At 41.4% G+C, this 19,861-nt stretch overlaps 1 protein-coding gene across 4 annotated transcripts in view; it reads left to right on the top strand.

Annotated features, from left to right (window-relative positions):
- The window catches only part of pde8b (phosphodiesterase 8B), a 259,858-nt gene that overhangs the window by 162,199 nt on the left and 77,798 nt on the right, over window positions 1-19,861 (top strand). For 3 of the 4 annotated variants that reach the window (XM_060843655.1, XM_060843637.1, XM_060843646.1), the window contains one exon: window positions 18,527-18,717. In XM_060843655.1, the coding sequence (XP_060699638.1) occupies window positions 18,527-18,717 (191 nt within the window). Of the gene's footprint in view, window positions 1-13,644; window positions 13,658-18,526; window positions 18,718-19,861 lie in introns of all 4 variants that reach the window. The other variant, XM_060843664.1, reaches the window with a different exon arrangement.

Genomic DNA, 19,861 nt, shown 5'->3' with positions numbered 1-19,861 from the left:
GAGACAGAAGGTGCCAGTTTGCACTGAACAATGGAGTAAAATAATAGACAACAGTTTGAATTGAATAAGGTTTACCAGATTGAATGGGCCAAACTGGAGACATTGTATGGCTGAAATATCTCTCTGAACTGGCTCTTGAGAGAATAGTATACATTTACATTGGAGTAACCTGGGGTTAGGTGTGAGAAAATACTGTTAAATTAATTTTTTGGTGAGTAACAGTGTGGTAACTCTAATGAAAATTAAAATATCCCTTTGATTTCTGTTTTCTTAGATTTGAAATATATTAACTTTAGTCTTGAAGTACTTAGAATTAACAAGCACATACCACTTTTAATTCAAAAGTTCTAGGGATATATAACTCTAGGTGTTTCTAGAAATATGCTACCAATTTTGTGAACCATTCACTTTATTATAATTTCAGATCAGTCACTGTAAGTTGTTCATAGCTCACTGAAAAGTTGCCTTAAACACAATTCACTGCAGGAAGTGACACAATAAGCTGGACCTGACTTTTTTGATGAAGTATTGTTTGGAGGCCTTTGCATCACGAGGCCTGACAAGTTTTATGTCATTTCTTACCAAATTCACCTTATTAATTACCCACCCTGCACCAATGGTTCCCCTCTCACTTAATTCTAACCCCATCTTGACCACACTCCATTCCCAGAACAACTTGTGGCTGCCTGGGTGTCCCAGAATTAACTGGTGGTCCTTAAAAGCCTGTGAAGCACCTGGATAAGCACTGTAAGTCCAGAGCTAGCCTGTGCCATTCTTGACATTTGTCCCAGGCATAGCAGACAAGGAAATTTGGGACCCCACTATCCCCAAAATGTCTCCCCTGATCCAGCAGAAGCTCCCACAACATCAGATCATGTTGAATCCATCCGATGTTGCCACCCAGATCAATGCAACCTCAGCTATCTGGAGAAATGCACATCACTGTAGGTCAATGACCTTCTCCAATCTGCCAGGGTAAGTGTGACCATCTTCTATCTGGGATCTCTCACTCTATTACTGGAAATCACCTCCCACCAAGCCTCAAGATTTACAACTCTCACTATTGCCTGTGTAACCTTCCCTCTCTTGCTGCGACCCCACACCAAACCCTGATACCACTAACCCTGCATGCCCTCTACACTGCCTACTCACCGTCTCAACACACCTCCCCATCTGCACCAAAAATAACAGCTGTGCCACTCACTTCCATCTCTCTGAACAGCTGCCTCTCTCTCATTCCAGGAGGAAAGTAGCCCATAATTCTGAGCAAAGGCCATTTCCCTTGGCTTGACTGAGGAATGTTGACAAGCGCCCTGATTTTTTGTCTGTGCTCAACAGCTGGGTAGTACAACAGTGCTGTGAACCAAGTAGTTCTGGTTGAGGGGCAAGGCACAAAAAGGCAAGACAGTGCAAAGCAAATGCTGCTATGGGCATCCAGGAGGCTCAGTGTGAGTGAGCTCTATGACAGAAAGTGTACAGCCGGAGAAAAAGCCTGGTGTAGTCCATGAGCTGAGTGGGTGCCCATGAGCACAGTGTCTTCATTACAATGTGAAAATGATAGTTCCTAATGCTACGTTGAATTGGAGAAGCATCCTGTATGTGGACCAGAGATGTTGACATAATGGTTGTGAGAGGATGGGACTTGTCAGGTGCCAATGTCTTTGAAGTGGGGTGCATATAGAACGTAGAACAATACAGCGCAGAACAGGCCCTTTGGCCTTCGATGTTGCACCAACCTGTGAACTATTCTCAGCTCGTCCCCCTACACTATCCCAAAATCATCCATGTGTTTATCTAAGGATTGTTTAAATCTCCCTAATGTGGCTGAGTTGACTACATTAGCAGGTAAGGCATTCCACGCCCTTACCACTCTCTGCATAAAGAACCTGCCTCTGACATCTCTCTGAAATCTATCATCCCTCAATCTTCCTCATACAAGCTGATGTCACCATCCTAGGAAAAAGACTTTCATTGTCTACCCTACTTAATCCTTTGATCAGCTTGTATGTCTCCATCAAATCCCCTCTTAGCCTTCTTCTTGCCAATGAGAACAGACCCAAGTCTCTCAGCCTTTCCTCATAAGACCTTCCCTCCAGACTAGGCAACATCCTGGTAAATCTCCTCTGCACCTTTTCCAATGCTTCCACATCCTTCCCGAAATATGGGGACCAGACCTGTACATAATATTCCAAGTCTGGCCGCACTAGCGTTTTGTATAGCTGCAACATGATATTGTGGCTCCAGAACTCAATCTCTCTATGAATGACCTAACACACTGTATGCCTTCTTAACAGCACTATCCACCTGGGTGGTAACTTTCAGGGATCTATGTACTTGGACTCCATGATCCCTCTGCACATCTACACTACCAAGAATCTTTCCATCGACCCATTAATCTGCCTTCCTGTTATTCTTCCCAAAGTGCATCATCTCACATTTAGCTGCATTGAACTCCATTTGCCACCTCTCAGCCCAATTCTGCAGTTTATCCAAGACCCTGCAACCTGTAACATTCTTCCAAACTGTCCACTACTCCACCGACTTTAGTGTCATCTGCAAATTTACTAATCTATCCACCTATGCCTGCGTCTAAGTCATTTATAAAAATGACAAACAGCAGTGGTCCCACAACAGATCCTTGTGACATACCACTAGTAACCAGACTCCAGGCTGAATAGTTTCCATCAACCACCACCAGCTGCATTCTTTCGGAAAGCCAGTTTCTAATCCAAACTGCTAAATCACCCTCAATTCCATGCCTCTGCATTTTCTCCAACAGCCCACTATGCAGAACCTTATCAAAGGCTTTGCTGAAGTCCGTGTATACCATGTCAACTGCCCGACTCCCATCTACATGCTTGGTCACCTTCTCAAAAAACTCAACAGGGTTTGTGAGACATGATCTGCTCTTGACGAAACCATGTTGACTATCTGAAATCAAATTGTTGCTTGCTGGATGATTGTAAATCTTATCTCTTATAACCCTTTCCAAAACCTTTCCTACAACAGAAGTAAGGCTCACTGGTCTAAAATTACCTGGGTCATCTCTACTACCCTTCTTGAACAAGGGCACAACATTTGCAATCCTCCAGGCTTCTGGCACCAAACCTGTAGACAATGATGACTCAAATATCAAAGCCAAAGACTATGCTAACTCCTCCCTAGCTTCCCAGAGAATCCTTGGATAAATCCAATCCAGCCCAGGGGACTTGTCTATTTTCACACCTTCTAGAATTGATAACACCTGTTCGTAACTATCCTCGATCCTTTCTAGTCATTCTACCTCATTCTTCTCCTCAACAGTATTCTCCTTTTCCTCAGTGAACACCGATGAGAAATGTTTATTTAGCACCTCCACAGGGTCCACACTCAACTTCCCACTTCTGTCTTTGACTGGCCCTATTCCTACCCTAATCATCCTTTTATTCCTCACATACCTATAGAAAGCTTTAGGGTTCTCCTTTATTCTATTTACTAAAGACTGCTCATGTCCTTGCTCTTCTTAACTCTCTCTTTAAATCCTTCCTAGCTGATCTGTAACTCTCCATCACCTCATCTGAACCATCTTGCCTCATCAACACATCAGCCTCCATCTTCTTCGCAACAAGAGATGCAATTTCTGTTGTAAACCATGGTTCCCTTACCTCCCTGTCTGACAGAGACAAACCTATCAAGGACATGCAATATCTGTTCCTTAAACCAGCTCCACATTTCCATTGTCTGCATCCTCTGCTTTTTACTACCCCACTTTATGCATCCTAATTCTTGCTTAATCGCATTATTATTGCCCTTGCCCCATCGATAACTCTTGACCTGTGGCACGTACCTATCCCTTTCCATCGCTAAACTAAACGTAACTGAATTATGGTCATTCTCTCCAAAGTGCTCACCTACAACTCAATCAAACACGGCCCATAGGCCGGGCCCTGAGATTCTGTTTCAGGGGTGATCAACTCGGAAGCTCTTTGCAGCCAGTGGTGAGCTGTAGCTGCCTGGTACTGCTCTGATTTTTATGACAATCATTCTCAAAGCCTATTTTGTTCAATGTATTTAGTAAGATAGGAAGCTGAATATTAATGCCACATTTTGTATCATTAATAATGTGTTCAACAAGCAATAATTTCTCCCTCCGTTTGCAACGCATCACTGTCTAGCAAGAATCCTGCCTCAGATGTATAAATGATGAAGCAAGTTGCTCCCGACATCAACATTCACCTTACCAAACCTCTCACATGATTTTGCCATAAATCCTGCTATCACCAACATCTTCAAGCCCTTATGTTACTCTGTCAAATGGTCAGGTTATGAAAGTTCCATTATGACTGCATTTCTATGAAATGTTGAATAAAGCACTGTTGCTATTTTATGGTGACCTATCCAATGGGGGAATGGTATAAATCAAAGATAACTTCAGAAAACATGACAAGCATTTGCAAATTGTCTAAGTGGAATGGATGATCTATTGTTTGCTTGAAATGTAGAGCAGACCAACTTTAGAAACATAGCCAAATTTATTTTGGCAAAGTTGCAGGGGGAATACAAACATTAAATAAAAGTAACATATTGTGCATGCTGGAATTCTGAAACAAACAGCTGACAATGCTGGAGAAACTCAGCAGGTTAACGTTTTCAGTCTGGTATGATCCTTCTTCAGAGCTGAATAGTTTCTGGAGTTCTGAAGAAGAATTATATTATTCACTTAGAAAGCATTTGTGCACTGCACTCTGGAGATCACTGACACAATGATCACAAAGCTGCTGCCAGGCCACAGTTCACTCAGGGACAGGCTCTAAGCTCATACATCAGCACAAGGTACATCTCAGAGCTCTTCACTTGCTCTTTTATAACTCACTCACTTTGCCTTTATTTTCATAATTTCAACAAAGTTGCCTTGCAACAGCTTAATCTTTTTTTGAATAAATTGAGTGCTATGGTGAAACAGTGAACCCAGGCTTCCCACGTATATCGTACAGTCTGAACACGGCTACAAAGACGGCAGTGACAGCATGTCTGCAATGTTGATTCAGCAGTCCTCCCTTCAAAATAAACAGAGAGTATTTGGCCATCGTAGTAACTACTTGTTTGGTATGTGACAACCTCCTGTGCAGAAAGTGAAGACAAGCGTTCCGAAGCTCTGGGCACCAGCTGCCAGTAAGGGCATTTCTGATGGTGGCATGTTGAATTTCACAGACTATCACAATAGTCACACAATCTGGGAAAGATGAAAAGTTTGTTGACCTTTCACACAATCATACAAATATTATCCCACAGTGTAGCCTCATTTTTGGGCTGGCAGGCAATATTGTCTGAGTAATTTGTGGACTCCAAAAGGTTTAAGTAGATTTCTCTGTTTGAAATCCAACTGGGGTTAAAACACTGGTGCAGAAGACAACACTTAGCTGGCCTCAAGCTTGCAATCTAGCATGTGTGTCTGATGTTGAGTTTTAATTATTTTTCTGGGAAGTGAGTCATAAAATTCCCCTTTCTTTCACTGAAGAAAACCTTTTAGTTTGGCTCCATCATTTTGATTGAATTAATTTTAGTTTAATTGAAGTATGATAGATGCATGCTGAAAAGAAATAAAGAATATTTATTGTGACCACCTGAGTGAGAGTGTTAAAAGGAGGGAAGCGAATTTCCCCTCCTCACCTGATAGTAACATATAAAGCAGGCTTAGATCATAGGTTTTAATTGTAAATCAATTCTGTTTAAAACATGCATGTGGAGGACATTCAGTGGAACAGTTCTGATGAAGTATCACTGGACTTGAAATGTTAACTCTATTTTTTCTCCACATAGCGTGCCAGACCTGCTTTGTTTTTCCAGCAATCTCTGTCTTTGTCCCAGCATCAGCAGTTCCTTGTGCTTCATTTCTGAAGTTACACATGTCCTTACTTTCCACTCTCTGCATTCAAAGGATCATCTCCACCATTTCCACCACCTGTAGCAGGATGCGGTCACTGAACACATCTTCCCCTTCCAATTCCTCTATAAACATTCTGCAGAGACTGTTCCCATCAAGAAACCCTGGTTCACCCCTCCATCACTCCTAACACTTCCATACAAGATGTAACACCAGCCCATTCATTTCCTCCCTGCTCTGTCTAAAAGACTCCAAATACCTCTTCCAGCAATCTAGTTGAATATGCTAGCTGCACTCAACCCACTCTCTTTTACATTGGCAAGATCAGATACAGATTGGGTGACTGCTTTGCAGAACACCCATCTCAGTCTGTAGGAATGAGCCTGACCTCCCAGTTGCTTCCCATTTTAATGAACCATCTTATTATCATGTGAACATTTCTATCCTGGGCCTGTTGCAATATTCCACCATCAGACCTTATTACACCTAAAGGTCACAATATTGAATTCAATAACTTTAGAAGCTAACCAAATAATGTCTGTTCTTCATTTTTCTTACGTTCTTGCTTCCACTCTCCCCTTCCCCCACCACCTTATCATGTTTGTGACTGTTTACTTTACACTTAGTAGGAAGAGTAAAAAATGAGGTCTGCAGATGCTGGAGATCACAGCTGCAAATGTGTTGCTGGTCAAAGCACAGCAGGCCAGGCAGCATCTCAGGAATAGAGAATTCGACGTTTCGCGCATAAGCCTCCTGATGAAGGGTTTATGTTCGAAACTTAGTAGGAAGGGCCACTTCTCTCCCTTTTACACCTTTACACCTTTTCTCCACAATTAAAAGTCCTTTTTGCACTGGGCCTCCACACCATCCATCCTCTTGCTCCTCCTCTGCCTCTGTCAAAAATCTAAATAAGAACTTTTTTTCCCACACCTGTCAATTCTAAAGAAGAATCATATCAGACTCAAAATGTTAATTCTCTGTTCTTTCCACAGCTAACCAGTAGAGCTATACTGAGTTTTTCCAGAATGTTCTGTACTTGTTTCAGATTTCCAGTGTCTGCAGTATTTTGCCTTTCGACAAAGATTATGAATGAGCTATTCTCAGCTTTACTAATGCCCTTTAGGGAATCAGTCAGGCTACAAGTAAATCCCCAGACCGATTTCCCTCTCAAGTGGGCTATCAAACAATTTAAACTGTTACAGCAAAGTGCAAGAAGAATATAAACTGTATGAACCAACCAGCTCTGACCCAAGCACCAAAAACAACAATGCCAGACAATGCTCAATAAAGTTGTCCTTACTAATATTTTGCACCAAAATGGAAGCGCCGTCCTACAAACTCATCAAACAATCTGACATACTCATCAAATCATACCCAAAAGTCAATTTTCCATGTTCTTCTATCTCCATCCCTGGGTATATCCTGGCCTGTCAGCAGGACAGACCCAGCAGAGGTGATGCCGCTGTGGAATGTAGTCAGGTGGCACCGGCCATGGGAGGCCTCAACATTGACACTGGACTCCATGAGGTTTCAGGGCACAAGGTCAAAATGGGCAAAGAAACCTCCTGCAGATGACCATCCATCATCTACCCTCACCTGAATGTTCAACAACATTAGAAGTAATACTGAGGGTAGAAAGGGGACTGAATGTAATCTGGTTAAGGGACTTCACTAGCTATCCCAAGAGCAGTCTGGCACCACCAAAGCTGACCAGGTTAGCTTAGTCCTCCTGAAGAACATACTTCATAACTGGACCTATTTTCAATGGTGAGAGAGGCAGTTTGGGATGGAAACCTAATTGACCTCATCTTCACCAAAGTCCTTATAGCAGATGAATAGGAAGAGTTTGGAGGGATATGGGCCAGGTGCAGGCAGGTGGGATGAGATTGGGTTGGGATATCTAGTCGGCCTAGACAGGTTGGACTGAAGGGTCTGTTTCCATGCTGTACATCTCTATGACTCTATGTATCTGCCCATGACAGTATCTGTACATGATCCTGCTGGAGATCAAGGCTTGTCTTCATATTGATGATCCTCTCCATTATGTTGTGCGGCACTATGTCTCCGCAAAATAGGATAAATTCAGAACATATCTTTCATCACAAAACTGAGCATCTATAACTCCTTGCAGGAATTATTTACAACCACAACTTGTAAGATCACCAGTAGGAAATGCTCAGTAGGTCTGGCAGCATCTGAGAGAAAATCAGAGTTGTTCAAATATCACTCTTCTCCAGTTTGCTGATCTATTTGTAAATTTGAGCAATAGACAGCGGAAGTGTCGAGTTCACTTCCTTGGAAATCCAAAGTATCTCAGAAAATTTTAATAACAGCCCAAGCATGTTCTGCTTATTTAGTGCAGTGGCTATGCAAGTGTATTTCCCATTAACAGTGTATTTCCCATTAACAGAATATTGCCGTCAGTTCAAAAAGATGTTCTGTCTCCCACAAAAATAGAGCAACAGCAAATCTGAATTTAGATGCTGATGCAAAGCCAGGTTCCTCGCCTGTAGGTCTCAGTGATTGGCTAATTTTATTCCATAATCCATAATGCTCACTGTTTAGGGCATGCTCATTGCTCAACATTTGTTGAATAACCTTGAGTGTGCTTAAAGCTACACTGACAACCAAGTTACGATAATCAGTCAGGCACATAATGTGGCTCATTTATGCATACTGGTAGTCACATACATTTATGTGCCAAGACCTGTTCACTGCAAATAAAAACATGGTGTCCAAATGTTGAGCCTTTTTTGAAATTGCATAGGAATTTGGGAGCCACAGTTCCCCATTCCTTTCTCCATGGCAACATGTCAGCCAATTACACTCCACTTACCAACAATTCACACACTTTTCACCAGTGGTAATAATTGTGCGCTTGTTCGAAATTTTTGTTTTGGAAACATACTAATTTTTATAGGACTATTCAAATGCTGTACTCCCCAGTGAATGTATATAATTGAGGAGTATAGGAATAGTTGAGGCATTCTTAAGAAGGAAATCCGGAAGGCATAAGAGGATATCAGGTAGCCATGATAGATAAGGTTAAGGATAACCCAAAGAGATTCAAATGAGCAACTAGGGAGAGAATAGGGCCCTTACATATCAATGAGTCCATTTATGTTTGGAACCACAGGAGATGGATGAAATACTAAATGAATGTTTTGCATCAGTGTTTACTATGGAGAAAGACATGGGAGCTAGAGAACTTGCGGAAATAAATAACAATGTCTTGATAAGAGTCTATATTACAGAAGATGAGGTGCTGCAGGTCTTGAAATGCATCAAGGTAGATAAGACCCAGGAACCCAATCAAGTCCAACCCAGGACATCGTGAGAAGCTAAGGAAGAAATTGAAATTAGAAATATTTGTATCACATACAGCCACATGTGAGGTTGCAGACGATTAGAGGTTGGCTAATGTCATGCCTTTATTTAAGAAAGGCTACAAGGAATTATGGATCAGTGAATAGTAGGTAAGTTGTTGGAGGGGAATCAGTGACACAGGATCTACATGCATTTGGAGAGATAAGGACTAATTAGGAATAGTCAACATGGTTCTGTGCTTGGGAAACCGTGTCTCACAAACCTGATTTGGATGTGACCATGAAGATAAATGAGGCGAGAGCGGTACGTATTGTTTTTGTGTATTTTAGCAAGGCCATTGACAGGGTTTCACATGGTAGACTTGTAGTAAAGTTAGATCGCATGGGGTTCAGGGAGAGCTAACCAGTTGGATACAAAATTAGTAGGAGACAGAAGATGGTGGTAGAGGGTTGTTTTTCAGACTGGAGGCCTGTGACCAGCAGGGTTCCACAGGGATCAGTGCTGGATCGACTGCTGTTTGTCATTTTTATAAATGATTTGAATGAGAGTATAGGCAGGAGGGTTAGTAAGTGGCAGATGATACCAAAATTGGTGTTACAGTGGATAGGTTATCAAAGAATATAATGGTTTCTTAATCAATTGGGCCAATGGACCAAGGAATGGCAAGTGAAGTTTAATTTAGATAAATGCAAGATGTTGTATTTTGGTAAGACAAACCAGGGCAGGCCTTACACATTTAATGTTAGGCCCCTGGGGAGTATTGTCAAACAGAGAGACCTATGGTGCAGGTACATAGTTTCTTGAAAATGGTATCACAGGCAGATAGGGTGATAAAGAAGGCATTTGGCACACTGACTTCAATGATCAGAGTATTGAGTGTAGGAGTTGCGGTTATACAGGATATTGGTGAGGCCACGTTTAGAGTACTGCATGCAGTTTTAGTCACCTTGCTATAAGAAAGATATTATTAAATTGGAAAGGGTGCAGAAATGATTTACAAGGATGTTACCTGGACTGGAAGGTTTGAGTTATAAGGATAAACTGGGATTTCTTTCCCTGGAAAGTAAGAGTTTGCAGGTGACCTTCTAGATGTTTATGAAGTCATGAGTATTGAGTTATCCCAAAAATAATTGACATCTCTATTGGCAGTGCCATGTTTAGAAGCCTGTTGTGCACCTGGACAATCCCTGGCAGTCCAGAATTGCCCTGCATGGTTCCGGACATTTGTCCCAGTCATGGCAGACAAGGGAGAATTTTTGATTTGATTTGATGCATTATTGTTGCATGTACCTAGGTACAGTGAGAAATTTTGTTTTGCACACAGTACAGACAGATCATACCAGACAAAGTGCATAGGGGTAAAAGAACAGAGTGAGAGATTTTAATTGGGGTGGACAGGATCTTTGATTATGTCGGCTGCCTTTCTGAGGGAGCAGGAAGTATAAATCAAGTCAGTGAATGGAAGGTTAGCTTGTGTGATGGTCTGGGCTGTGTTCACAACTCTCTGTGGTTTCTTATGGTCCTGGGCAGAGCAGTTGCTATCCCAAGCTGTGATGTATCCAAGTAGAATGCTTTCTGTATGCATCTATAAAAATTGTTGGGAATCCTTATGGACATTCTGAATTTCCTCAACCTCCTGAGGAGATAGAGGCATTGTTGTGCTTTCCTGACTCTGCCTTGCTCTGCAGGTAGGGACCTGAAAATCCTGTTGGATGGGGTGGTGCACAAGCAGAACACTCTCTTTCCTCAGACCAGCAAAGGAGACCATGATACCAGACCTTGCCCAAGGTACCCACCCTGATCAATCTAGTTTCAGCTACCTGGAGAAAGCCCAGTACTAGAGGAAAAAGGTCTGTTACATCCTTCTATCTACAAGGTTAAGCATCACCATCCACTGTCTGACACTTCCAACTCACTCCATCTCTGCAACCATACTCACCTCCCATCAAAATTGAAAATGTAAAATGCTCACTATTACCTGCAAAATCTTTCTTGCTACCACCCACCACAACCACTGACATCACTAACACTCTTCTTTGCTTACTCATATTCTTAGGAAATCTTCCCCCTTTACTAAAACTAACTGCTGTGCCAAAAACCCACACCTTCTTAGTAGTTGCCTCTCTCTTTGTGGGAGGAAACAGTCCACAATAGGGCAGACAGAGTCAAGATAGGTGCTGAAATGCTCAACAGTCAGCTCCTCTTCTTTAATGAGGAGAGGATCCTGACTCTGACTGCCCTGAGCGATTGCCTGTGTCCAAGTTTCTGGGCTTGTGTCAGAAGCTGCCCTTGACTTACAGTGCCAGTCCCCTGAGCAAAGGCCAACTTCCTTTGATTTGACTGAGTACTGACAATCCTGCTGCCTTTCTGTCTTTGGTAAATGGCACGGCATGACAAAAGTGTGGTGAGCCTGGTACCTTTGGCAAGATGCAAAAAGGCAAAGCATGGCGGGGGTTTTGGGAATATTGAGGCCCACAAAGTGGGTAAGCACTAAGATGGCTAGTGATTAGCTCAGAGACGCAGTGTGGTCCAGTCTATGAATGGTGCATATCCTTGAGCTCAAAGTGTCCTTGCTGCAACATGTTTATTTTTTCAATTCATTCACTCATGGAATGTGGACATTGCTGACTGACCTTGAGAAGGTGGTGTTGGGCTGCCTTCTTGAACTGCTGTAGTCCATTTGGTGTACATACACCCAGAATGCTATTCATTAGGAGTTCCTGGATTTTGACCCAGTGACACTGAAGGAACGGTGATATATTGCCAAGTCAGGATGGTGAAGGGCTTGGAGAGAACCTGCAATGTATCTTATTGTTATGCCCTGACGTGCAGCATGAAGTACAGAAGTGCGCATGATGTAGATTGGAGATTTTCTATTAGACTGGAACATGTTCAATGTCTGGGAATGCGTGTTGCGCAGAGCATGCCCTGAGACACCATTACATGGTGATCAACATGAAGACTCTTCACAGCCAATGGTTATCTGAAGTTGCCAGGTACCCACTCTGACTTCCATGTCCAGAGTTCTTAGCATGTACTTTGCTAGTGGCTGATGGCAAGATCAAAAGCTGCGTATTAGTGGGTTAAAGTTGCACTTAATTAGATCACTAACAAGCAATAATCCCCCTTTATATGCAACTCGCAGCTGCTTATTGAGAATTCCTCCTCAACACACATAACTTGGAAATGTAGAAGATAGAAGCAGGAGTAGGACATTGGACTCCTTGAGCTTGCTCCACATTCAATATGATCATAGCTGATCATTGAGCTCAGTGCTGTAATTTCAGTCTCTCCCTATATCCTTTGATCCTTTGATCCCACAACAGCTATATCTACCTCCTTCTTGAAAACATATTGGTTTAGCCTCAACCACTTTCTGTGGTAATGCCACAGGCTTATCATTCTCTGTGCGAAGAAATTTCTCCTCATCTTGATCCTAAAACATTTATCTCTTATCCTTAAACTATAACCCCTGAATTTGGAATCCCCCACCGTCAAGACAGCCTTCCTGTATCTAACCTGTCTAGTCCTATTGGAATTTTATAGCTTTTCATGAGAACCCCTTTCTAAACTGCAGTGAATATAACCTAAATAACTCAATCTCTCCTCATATGTTTGTCCTGCCATCTCAGATTTCAATTTGGTAAACCTTGGGGGAGATAAAATTGCACACAATATTTCTGGTGTGACCTCACCAATGCCCTGTATAATTGCAGCAAGATATCAGTGTTCCTCTACTCGAACTTTCCAGCTATGAACACCAACATACAGCTTGCCTTCTTTACTGCCTGCTGCACCTGCACACTTAGTTTCTGTGACTGGTTCATGAGAACATCCAAGTCTTGTTGAAAATTCCCTCTCTCAATTTACAATCATTTAAATAATAATCTGCCTTGCAATTTTTGCTACCAAATGGATAACCTCACATTTATACTGTGCCTGCCATGCATTTGCCCACTCACTTAACTGGTCCAAATCTCACTGCAACACCTCTGCATCCTCCTCACAGCTCACCCTTCCACCCAGCTTTGTATTATCTGCAAATTTTGAGATATTACATTCAATTCATCCAAATTATTAACACATATTGTGAATAGCTTGGTTCCTAGAACTGGTCCCTCCAAGACGTCATTCAGAAAGAGACCCATTTATTGCTACACTTTGTTTCCTGTCTGCCAATTTTCTATTCATCTAAATATACTAACCCAATTCCTGTGTTCTTTAATTTTATGTACTAATCTCTTAGGTGGGACTTTGTCGAAAACCTTCTGTAAATCCAAATAAACTACATGCACTAGCTTCCCAATCAACTCTACTTATTGAATCCTCGAAGAATTCTAGTAGATTTATCAAGCAGGATTTACCTTTTGAAAAACCATATTGATTATATCTGAGGTAAAAACAATAACTGCAGATGCTGGAAACCACATTCTGGATCAGTGGTGCTGGAAGAGCACAGCAGTTCAAGTAGCATTCTACCTTTGCTTCCTATGTGCTCCATTACAAAATGATTGATTATGGACTCTTCCCCATCTATGTGTTAAGAGGGTGGAGAGTGTTCCTAGGATTGACGATAAGCAACAACCTGTCCTGGACTTCCCACGTAGATGCAACAGTCAAGAAGGCACAACAACGTCTCTTCTTCCTCAGGCGGTCAGAAACTTTGGCATGTCCATAAGGACCCACACCAACTTCTACAGATGCACCATTGAAAGCAAACTGTCTGGTTTCTTGGTGTAGCAACTATTATTCCCAGCATCATAAGAAATTACAGAAGACACTGACCCTCTGAAGATCCTCCTGCCCAGATCCAGCCCCTATCCCCATAAACTGACGTTTACCATGGCTAGCCCACTTAGCCTACACATCCATGGGCACAATGAGCAATTTTAGCATCGCCTATGCAACAAACCTGCACATTCGTGGGAGGTAACTGGAGCACCCCTCATAAACCCATGCAGACACGGGGAGAACATGCAAATTCCATATAGATAGTCACCCAGTGCTGGAATCGAAGCCAGGTTCCTGGTGCTGTGAGATACCGGTGTTAAGCACTGAGCTACCATGCTGCCCCAATAGGCCAATAAATAAATTAATCTGAACAACTGAGTGTTTACAGACCAGTTACTTGGCTTAATTGTAAAGAACAAAGCAGATAAAATATTTCATCATTTATGATTTACAGCAGTATTGCTATAACTGCTTTCTATTTCGTAAATGTGATGAACTATAGCAGTTCATAAGAATTACTGGGAAATGTGTATCTTTTCCAATTTTTGATCATTTCTTTGTTTAATGTGAACTGTCATGGAATTCATAGCATTAACGCTTCCAACTTACTGTTAGAGAGTAGAAGCTTTTATGCAATTTCAATAATGAACTTATATTTCTGGAATGTCTTACATACCCTCAGAACACACACAACATTCATGATTGGAAATGACCTGTTGTTGAAGGGTTCTGACTGTCTTGTACATGGCAAGGTCCAACAAACACAAATGATCTCTTAATCTGCTTTTGCTAGTATTAGTTAAGGGAAAAGTTTTGACCGAGACACTGGAAGGAATCCTGTGCACTTTCTAAACAAATTTGCAATTGCAATTACATCTTACTGTGAAAGTAGACAGTGTTCCATATTGTCCAGATTAGATTTCATTTTAGGAGAGTAAGCTATAATTGGGATTTAGGAGCAGTAATAGACTGTCCAGCCCCACCAGCCTGCTCTGCCATTCTAGATTGTAACTTTTACATTATCTCCATATCCATGATGTAATCAATCACTAGAAATTAATATCTGTGTCTTAAATTTACTCAATGACTTAGCTCCCTCGGCCCTCGAAGGTACAGAATTCCAAAGAACCACTGCCCTCTGAGTGAAGAAATTCCTCCTCATCTCAATTAGTCTTTTATTCTAAGACAGTTACTCCTGGTTTTAGACCCTACAGACAAGGAAAATATCCTTTCTGCATCTACACTTTAAGAATTTTGTAACATTTCCATGCAATTGCTCTCCTATTTCTAAACTCCAAAGAATACAGGCCCAGTCTCCTCAATCTCTCCGCTTAGAACAGACTGACTATCCCAGGAATCAGTCTGATGAACCTCTGGCTACACTTCCTCTCTGGCAAGGGGACTGCACATAATACTCCAGTTTGATGTCACTAATTGAAGCAAGACTTCTTTGCTCCTGTACTCAAATTCTCTTCTGATAAAAGCTAACTTACTGTTTGCCTTCTGAATTGCTTGCTGCACCTGTATGTTAGCTTTCAGTACCTGGATACCTTTGGACATTGGCACCATTCTCTCACCATTTGAGAAATACTCTGTGACTTCATTCCTCCTATCAAAGTGGAGATCCTCACAGCCACATTATATTCCATCTGCAGTGTACTTTCGCACCCAATCAGCTTGTCTAAATCTCCTTGAAGCCTCATTGCCTCCTCTTCGGAACTCAAATTCCCTTCAGGTTTTATGTTATTGCATATTTGGGAATATTACAATTGCGCCTCACCCCTAAATCATTAATATAGATTGTAAGTAGCTGTGGCCCAAATACTGATCCCTGCGGCAACCCACTGGTCATGGCCTGTCAACCTGAGAATGACCCATTTATTCCTACTTTCTGTTCTTTGCTCATTAACCAATCCTCAACTTATGTTAGAATATTATCTCTAATCCTCATGCACTTTCATTTTGTTTAGTAAACTTTTGAGTGGGACTTTATCATAAATGTTCTAGGAATCCAAATATACTACGTTCACTGATTCTTCCTTATCGACTCTGCTCGTAACATTCCCAAAATAAGTCCAACATAAATCCACATGGATTCTGTTCAATCGGATATTTAATTTTCAAACATCAGTAATCACTTCCTTAATAAAGTTCAAGTACATTCCCTACTATTGACCTTAGGCTAACAGGTCATAGTTCCCCAATTTCTCCCTCCTTTCTTTCTCAAACAGTGGAATTACTTTCAAAGCCTTCCAATCTGCAGGCATTGTTTAAGAATTAATAGGATTTTGAAAGATGATCACCAATGCATCCAAATTCTCTTCAGCCACTTCTTTCAGTGCTACAGAGAAAGTAAATGTGTTGGTGATTATCTTTCAAAATCCTATTAATTCTGTAACAGCGTCTGCAGATTGGAATATTGAAGAAGAGGTTTGATCTCTATATACTAAGCATTTCAAAATTATTAACAGAATAACATATTCTTCAATCAGTGCATCCACCTACAATTTTGGAAGTACTTGTAAATTCTTTGATAGCTTATATAAGTCAAAACCATTTTCACTTTGGGTTATACAGCATGGTTCTAACTGTTCTAAGTGCAGATTTCCCATGCCACGCAGTGATCATGCTGGAGTGTGCATCTGCTGATGCCCAGTAGCCCTGCTGAGTGGACATACAGGCAGACAATGGACCTATCAATCCACACTGTTGGAATATTAACTGGATTCCAGATTGAGAAAATGATTAGGTTAGATGTAAGGTTATTCACAAAAGGGATTGAGAATTAGTTCAGACAGAGGCCAACGGCGAGAGATGTGATTCTGATGTTGGTTGGTTGTTCCAGTGCAGGTAGCAATGAGCCCTGAGGATTGGCAACTGAGTTTAGGTCCGGTGTAAACAGTGATGAAGTGATGGAGGAGGGATAGCAGTGCAGGCATCATTGATGATGAGCTGGTTCAGGACTGATGGACTCTCTTTAAGCTATATCTTACACTTTTTTCCTCAAAGTTATTCAAAATGACACAGAATTATGGGGACAAATGAAAGCTTCTCCCTGTATTTTATTGTATTCTTACATTAAAATAAATATGACAATAAAAAAAGATTTTTGTTACTATAGGATCTGGAAAGCATCATGTGTCCCACACAGAAATAAGGAAATAACTCACATTCTGGCCTTGCCAACTGCCAGCTGACACCATTAAGGGCAGTAGTACTTCAGGTACAGCATGCTCAGTTGGCTCAGGAAGCTTCAAATCTTGTAGCACGCTGCAAAGACCAGTATTAACTTACCCAATAAACACAGACTTCTCATGCGCTCCTCCTTAAAGACATCAGAAAACTCACTTGCATGTTGGTTTGGTGGTCTGGGTCATGCTGACTACAAGCAGCAGTCACATGATTTCCATCTTCTCACAGGCTCATTTGTCCCTTCTCCTAGTTGGTGACGCTACTGTTGTTTGTTGCTGCTTGATCCCCTTCCTCCATCCAAATAAATGAAGAAGGAATGGCATCATATTGAGTATTTCTTACAGGGTCTAATGCTAAATAAATGAAAAATAAAGCAATCCCCAAACTCCAAAATCAATTTGAAATGCAAGAGGTACAATTAATGCACAGACTCCTGGGATCTGAATGCCTTGTTGTTGTGTATGACTTTAGTTTTGGTACCTGAATTCCAGATAAATTTTATGCTGCAAGTTTGACACCTGGCAGGATTTCAGATTTGTCAAGTTAAAATTATATGTCCCCAAGCAATACAACAAATCACAGTTTGCTCCAGATATCAGCTTATTTCTGACACACGCATCAGTCACAAAAATAGTGCCTGGTTAAAGTATTAGAGGGTCCAGCTATGATGGGCCAGTTAAAAATTGAAGAGCTTGCTTCTAAACTTTGAGTGAAGCCCAGGTTCAATTTGCTGTTCAATTTGTATAATATAGAGATTGAAAACATCTGTGATAATGTGTCAACATGTTTGGCGCAAGCTCAGATGTCACAATAGTATTTGGTATTGCAACAGTAATAAATGAAAGTTTCTGTAAAATACTTGTATATCACGACCATGGCTTGCATGAATCTTTGACTTACAATCTTTAAAATTCCTCAGTTGCAACACTAATAACTGCGAGTAATGTAAATCAAAATTGGATTTATTATGTGACAGTCGCAAGTCATCAATCACAAGGGTGGCCTAATATGGTATGCTTATCTTATACAGCATGATTGTACCCTCAAATATCAGCTGGACTTGAGGTGCACTCAGAATCACAGAATTGTTACAGTGCAGAAAGAGGCCATTGGGCCCATTGTTTATGTACTAGCTCACACCCGACATAATATGTCATCCAGTGGGCACTAGATTAAAAGACAATTAGCTGTGAGAAACTTGACTGATTTACCTCCTCCCTTCTTTATAATTCTGGATAGACAGCAATTGCAATGTCCCTGTGATTGTTCTTAGAATTAAGATTCATTATTCTCAGGGATTTGGTGACTATATTACACCTTCTAATAATGTCATTTATTATGTGTAGATTGATCCAAATTTGGCTCAGTGGGAATGCGCAGCAGAATCTCACCTGATATAACTTATCTTTGTAGGTTCTATTGGTCTTTGCTAAAGAGGACAGTCAGAGTGATGGCTTTTGGTGGGCATGTGATAAAGCTGGATACAAGTGCAATATCGCACGGACACCAGAGTCTGCCCTGGAATACTTTCTGGATAAACATCATGAAATGATAGTCATTGACAACAGACATGCCAGATGTTTTGATGCTGAAGCTCTTTGCAGGTAATCCGACAGGTCTTTTGGAAATAGATCTGCAGCCTGTCAGACACAGTCATGGTTTCAGTTCCTAGAATCAGTATTTCTGATTTGTATGTTTGAATTATGGTAAGTGGAACTATATTAGTGACATACAGCAAAATCTTATGTCTGAAGGTTTGACAGAGGGGGTAAGCTTTGGAGTGGCCTTCTTAAGCCCTATCCCAAACTGTTCCAATTTTACAGCCTAGGGCAGCCCACCCAACCTCATCTTCACCTGAGACTATAAAGCGTTCAGTTAGTGACCACTTAAGGGCTAGTTCCATCACAGCTTTAGTTTTGCTGGGCTCTTCACTCTGTTCAGCTTTGGACAAGAAGGGAGGAATGGGATTCCAAATAAAAGCACTGTTTACACATTGGTTGGTTCCTACACCCAAAGGTCTTACATTTGTGTGTATTTCTTCCTCACCCCTGGACTCTCTGTCAAGATTCTATCTCCTTTCCATCCAACTGGGCCTCACCATCCCACCCTGTCATGAGACTACCACAACTTGACTGTTTTGATCTTGGACTCCAGTACTTGGAATCTAATGATGCAGTCCAAGGTCTGGCCACAGCTGCCACTTCTGCAGCTGACACCAGCTTGGCAAACTGGGTATCTGAGGCAGGACTTTGTCTTGAGTGCAGGGCAGAAGTCCCATGTCCAAATGGCTATAAGGCTGCCACAGTCAGATTCTGCAGTTTGTGGAGGGTGGAAGATGCTGTCCATATGAACAGAAGATAAAGAAACTGGAGGAGGTCATATCATTCCTCAAGCTTAATCCACCATTCCATATAATCATAATCGATGTTACACCTCAGGCTCTCTTTCTCATCCTATCCCTTAGTTCCCTTAGAGTCTAGGAATTTGTGTCTAAATGTGTCTTATTTGGTCAGTTTTGCAATTTCTTTGTTTTAAAGTTGCAACATGCTTGTTTAGGTTGATATCTAGATTCTAGGAGATTTTACAGTGTTTTTTTTTAATTCCATAGCGATATCACTGTGGTGTGAGTTAGATGGTCTTATAGCCTAGTGAATAACACAAATTTCATTGGCTATTTACAGGTAAACAGTACTTGACACTCTCATTGTCTATTTAAAGATTTTAATTTTCTGAAAGGCTCCTGTGCCT

This window comes from Hemiscyllium ocellatum, chromosome 2 (assembly GCF_020745735.1).
Source record: "Hemiscyllium ocellatum isolate sHemOce1 chromosome 2, sHemOce1.pat.X.cur, whole genome shotgun sequence".
Lineage (NCBI taxonomy): Eukaryota > Metazoa > Chordata > Chondrichthyes > Orectolobiformes > Hemiscylliidae > Hemiscyllium > Hemiscyllium ocellatum.
The sequence above is the reverse complement of the archived record's forward strand: the minus strand, read 5'-3'. Positions and strand labels throughout refer to the sequence as shown.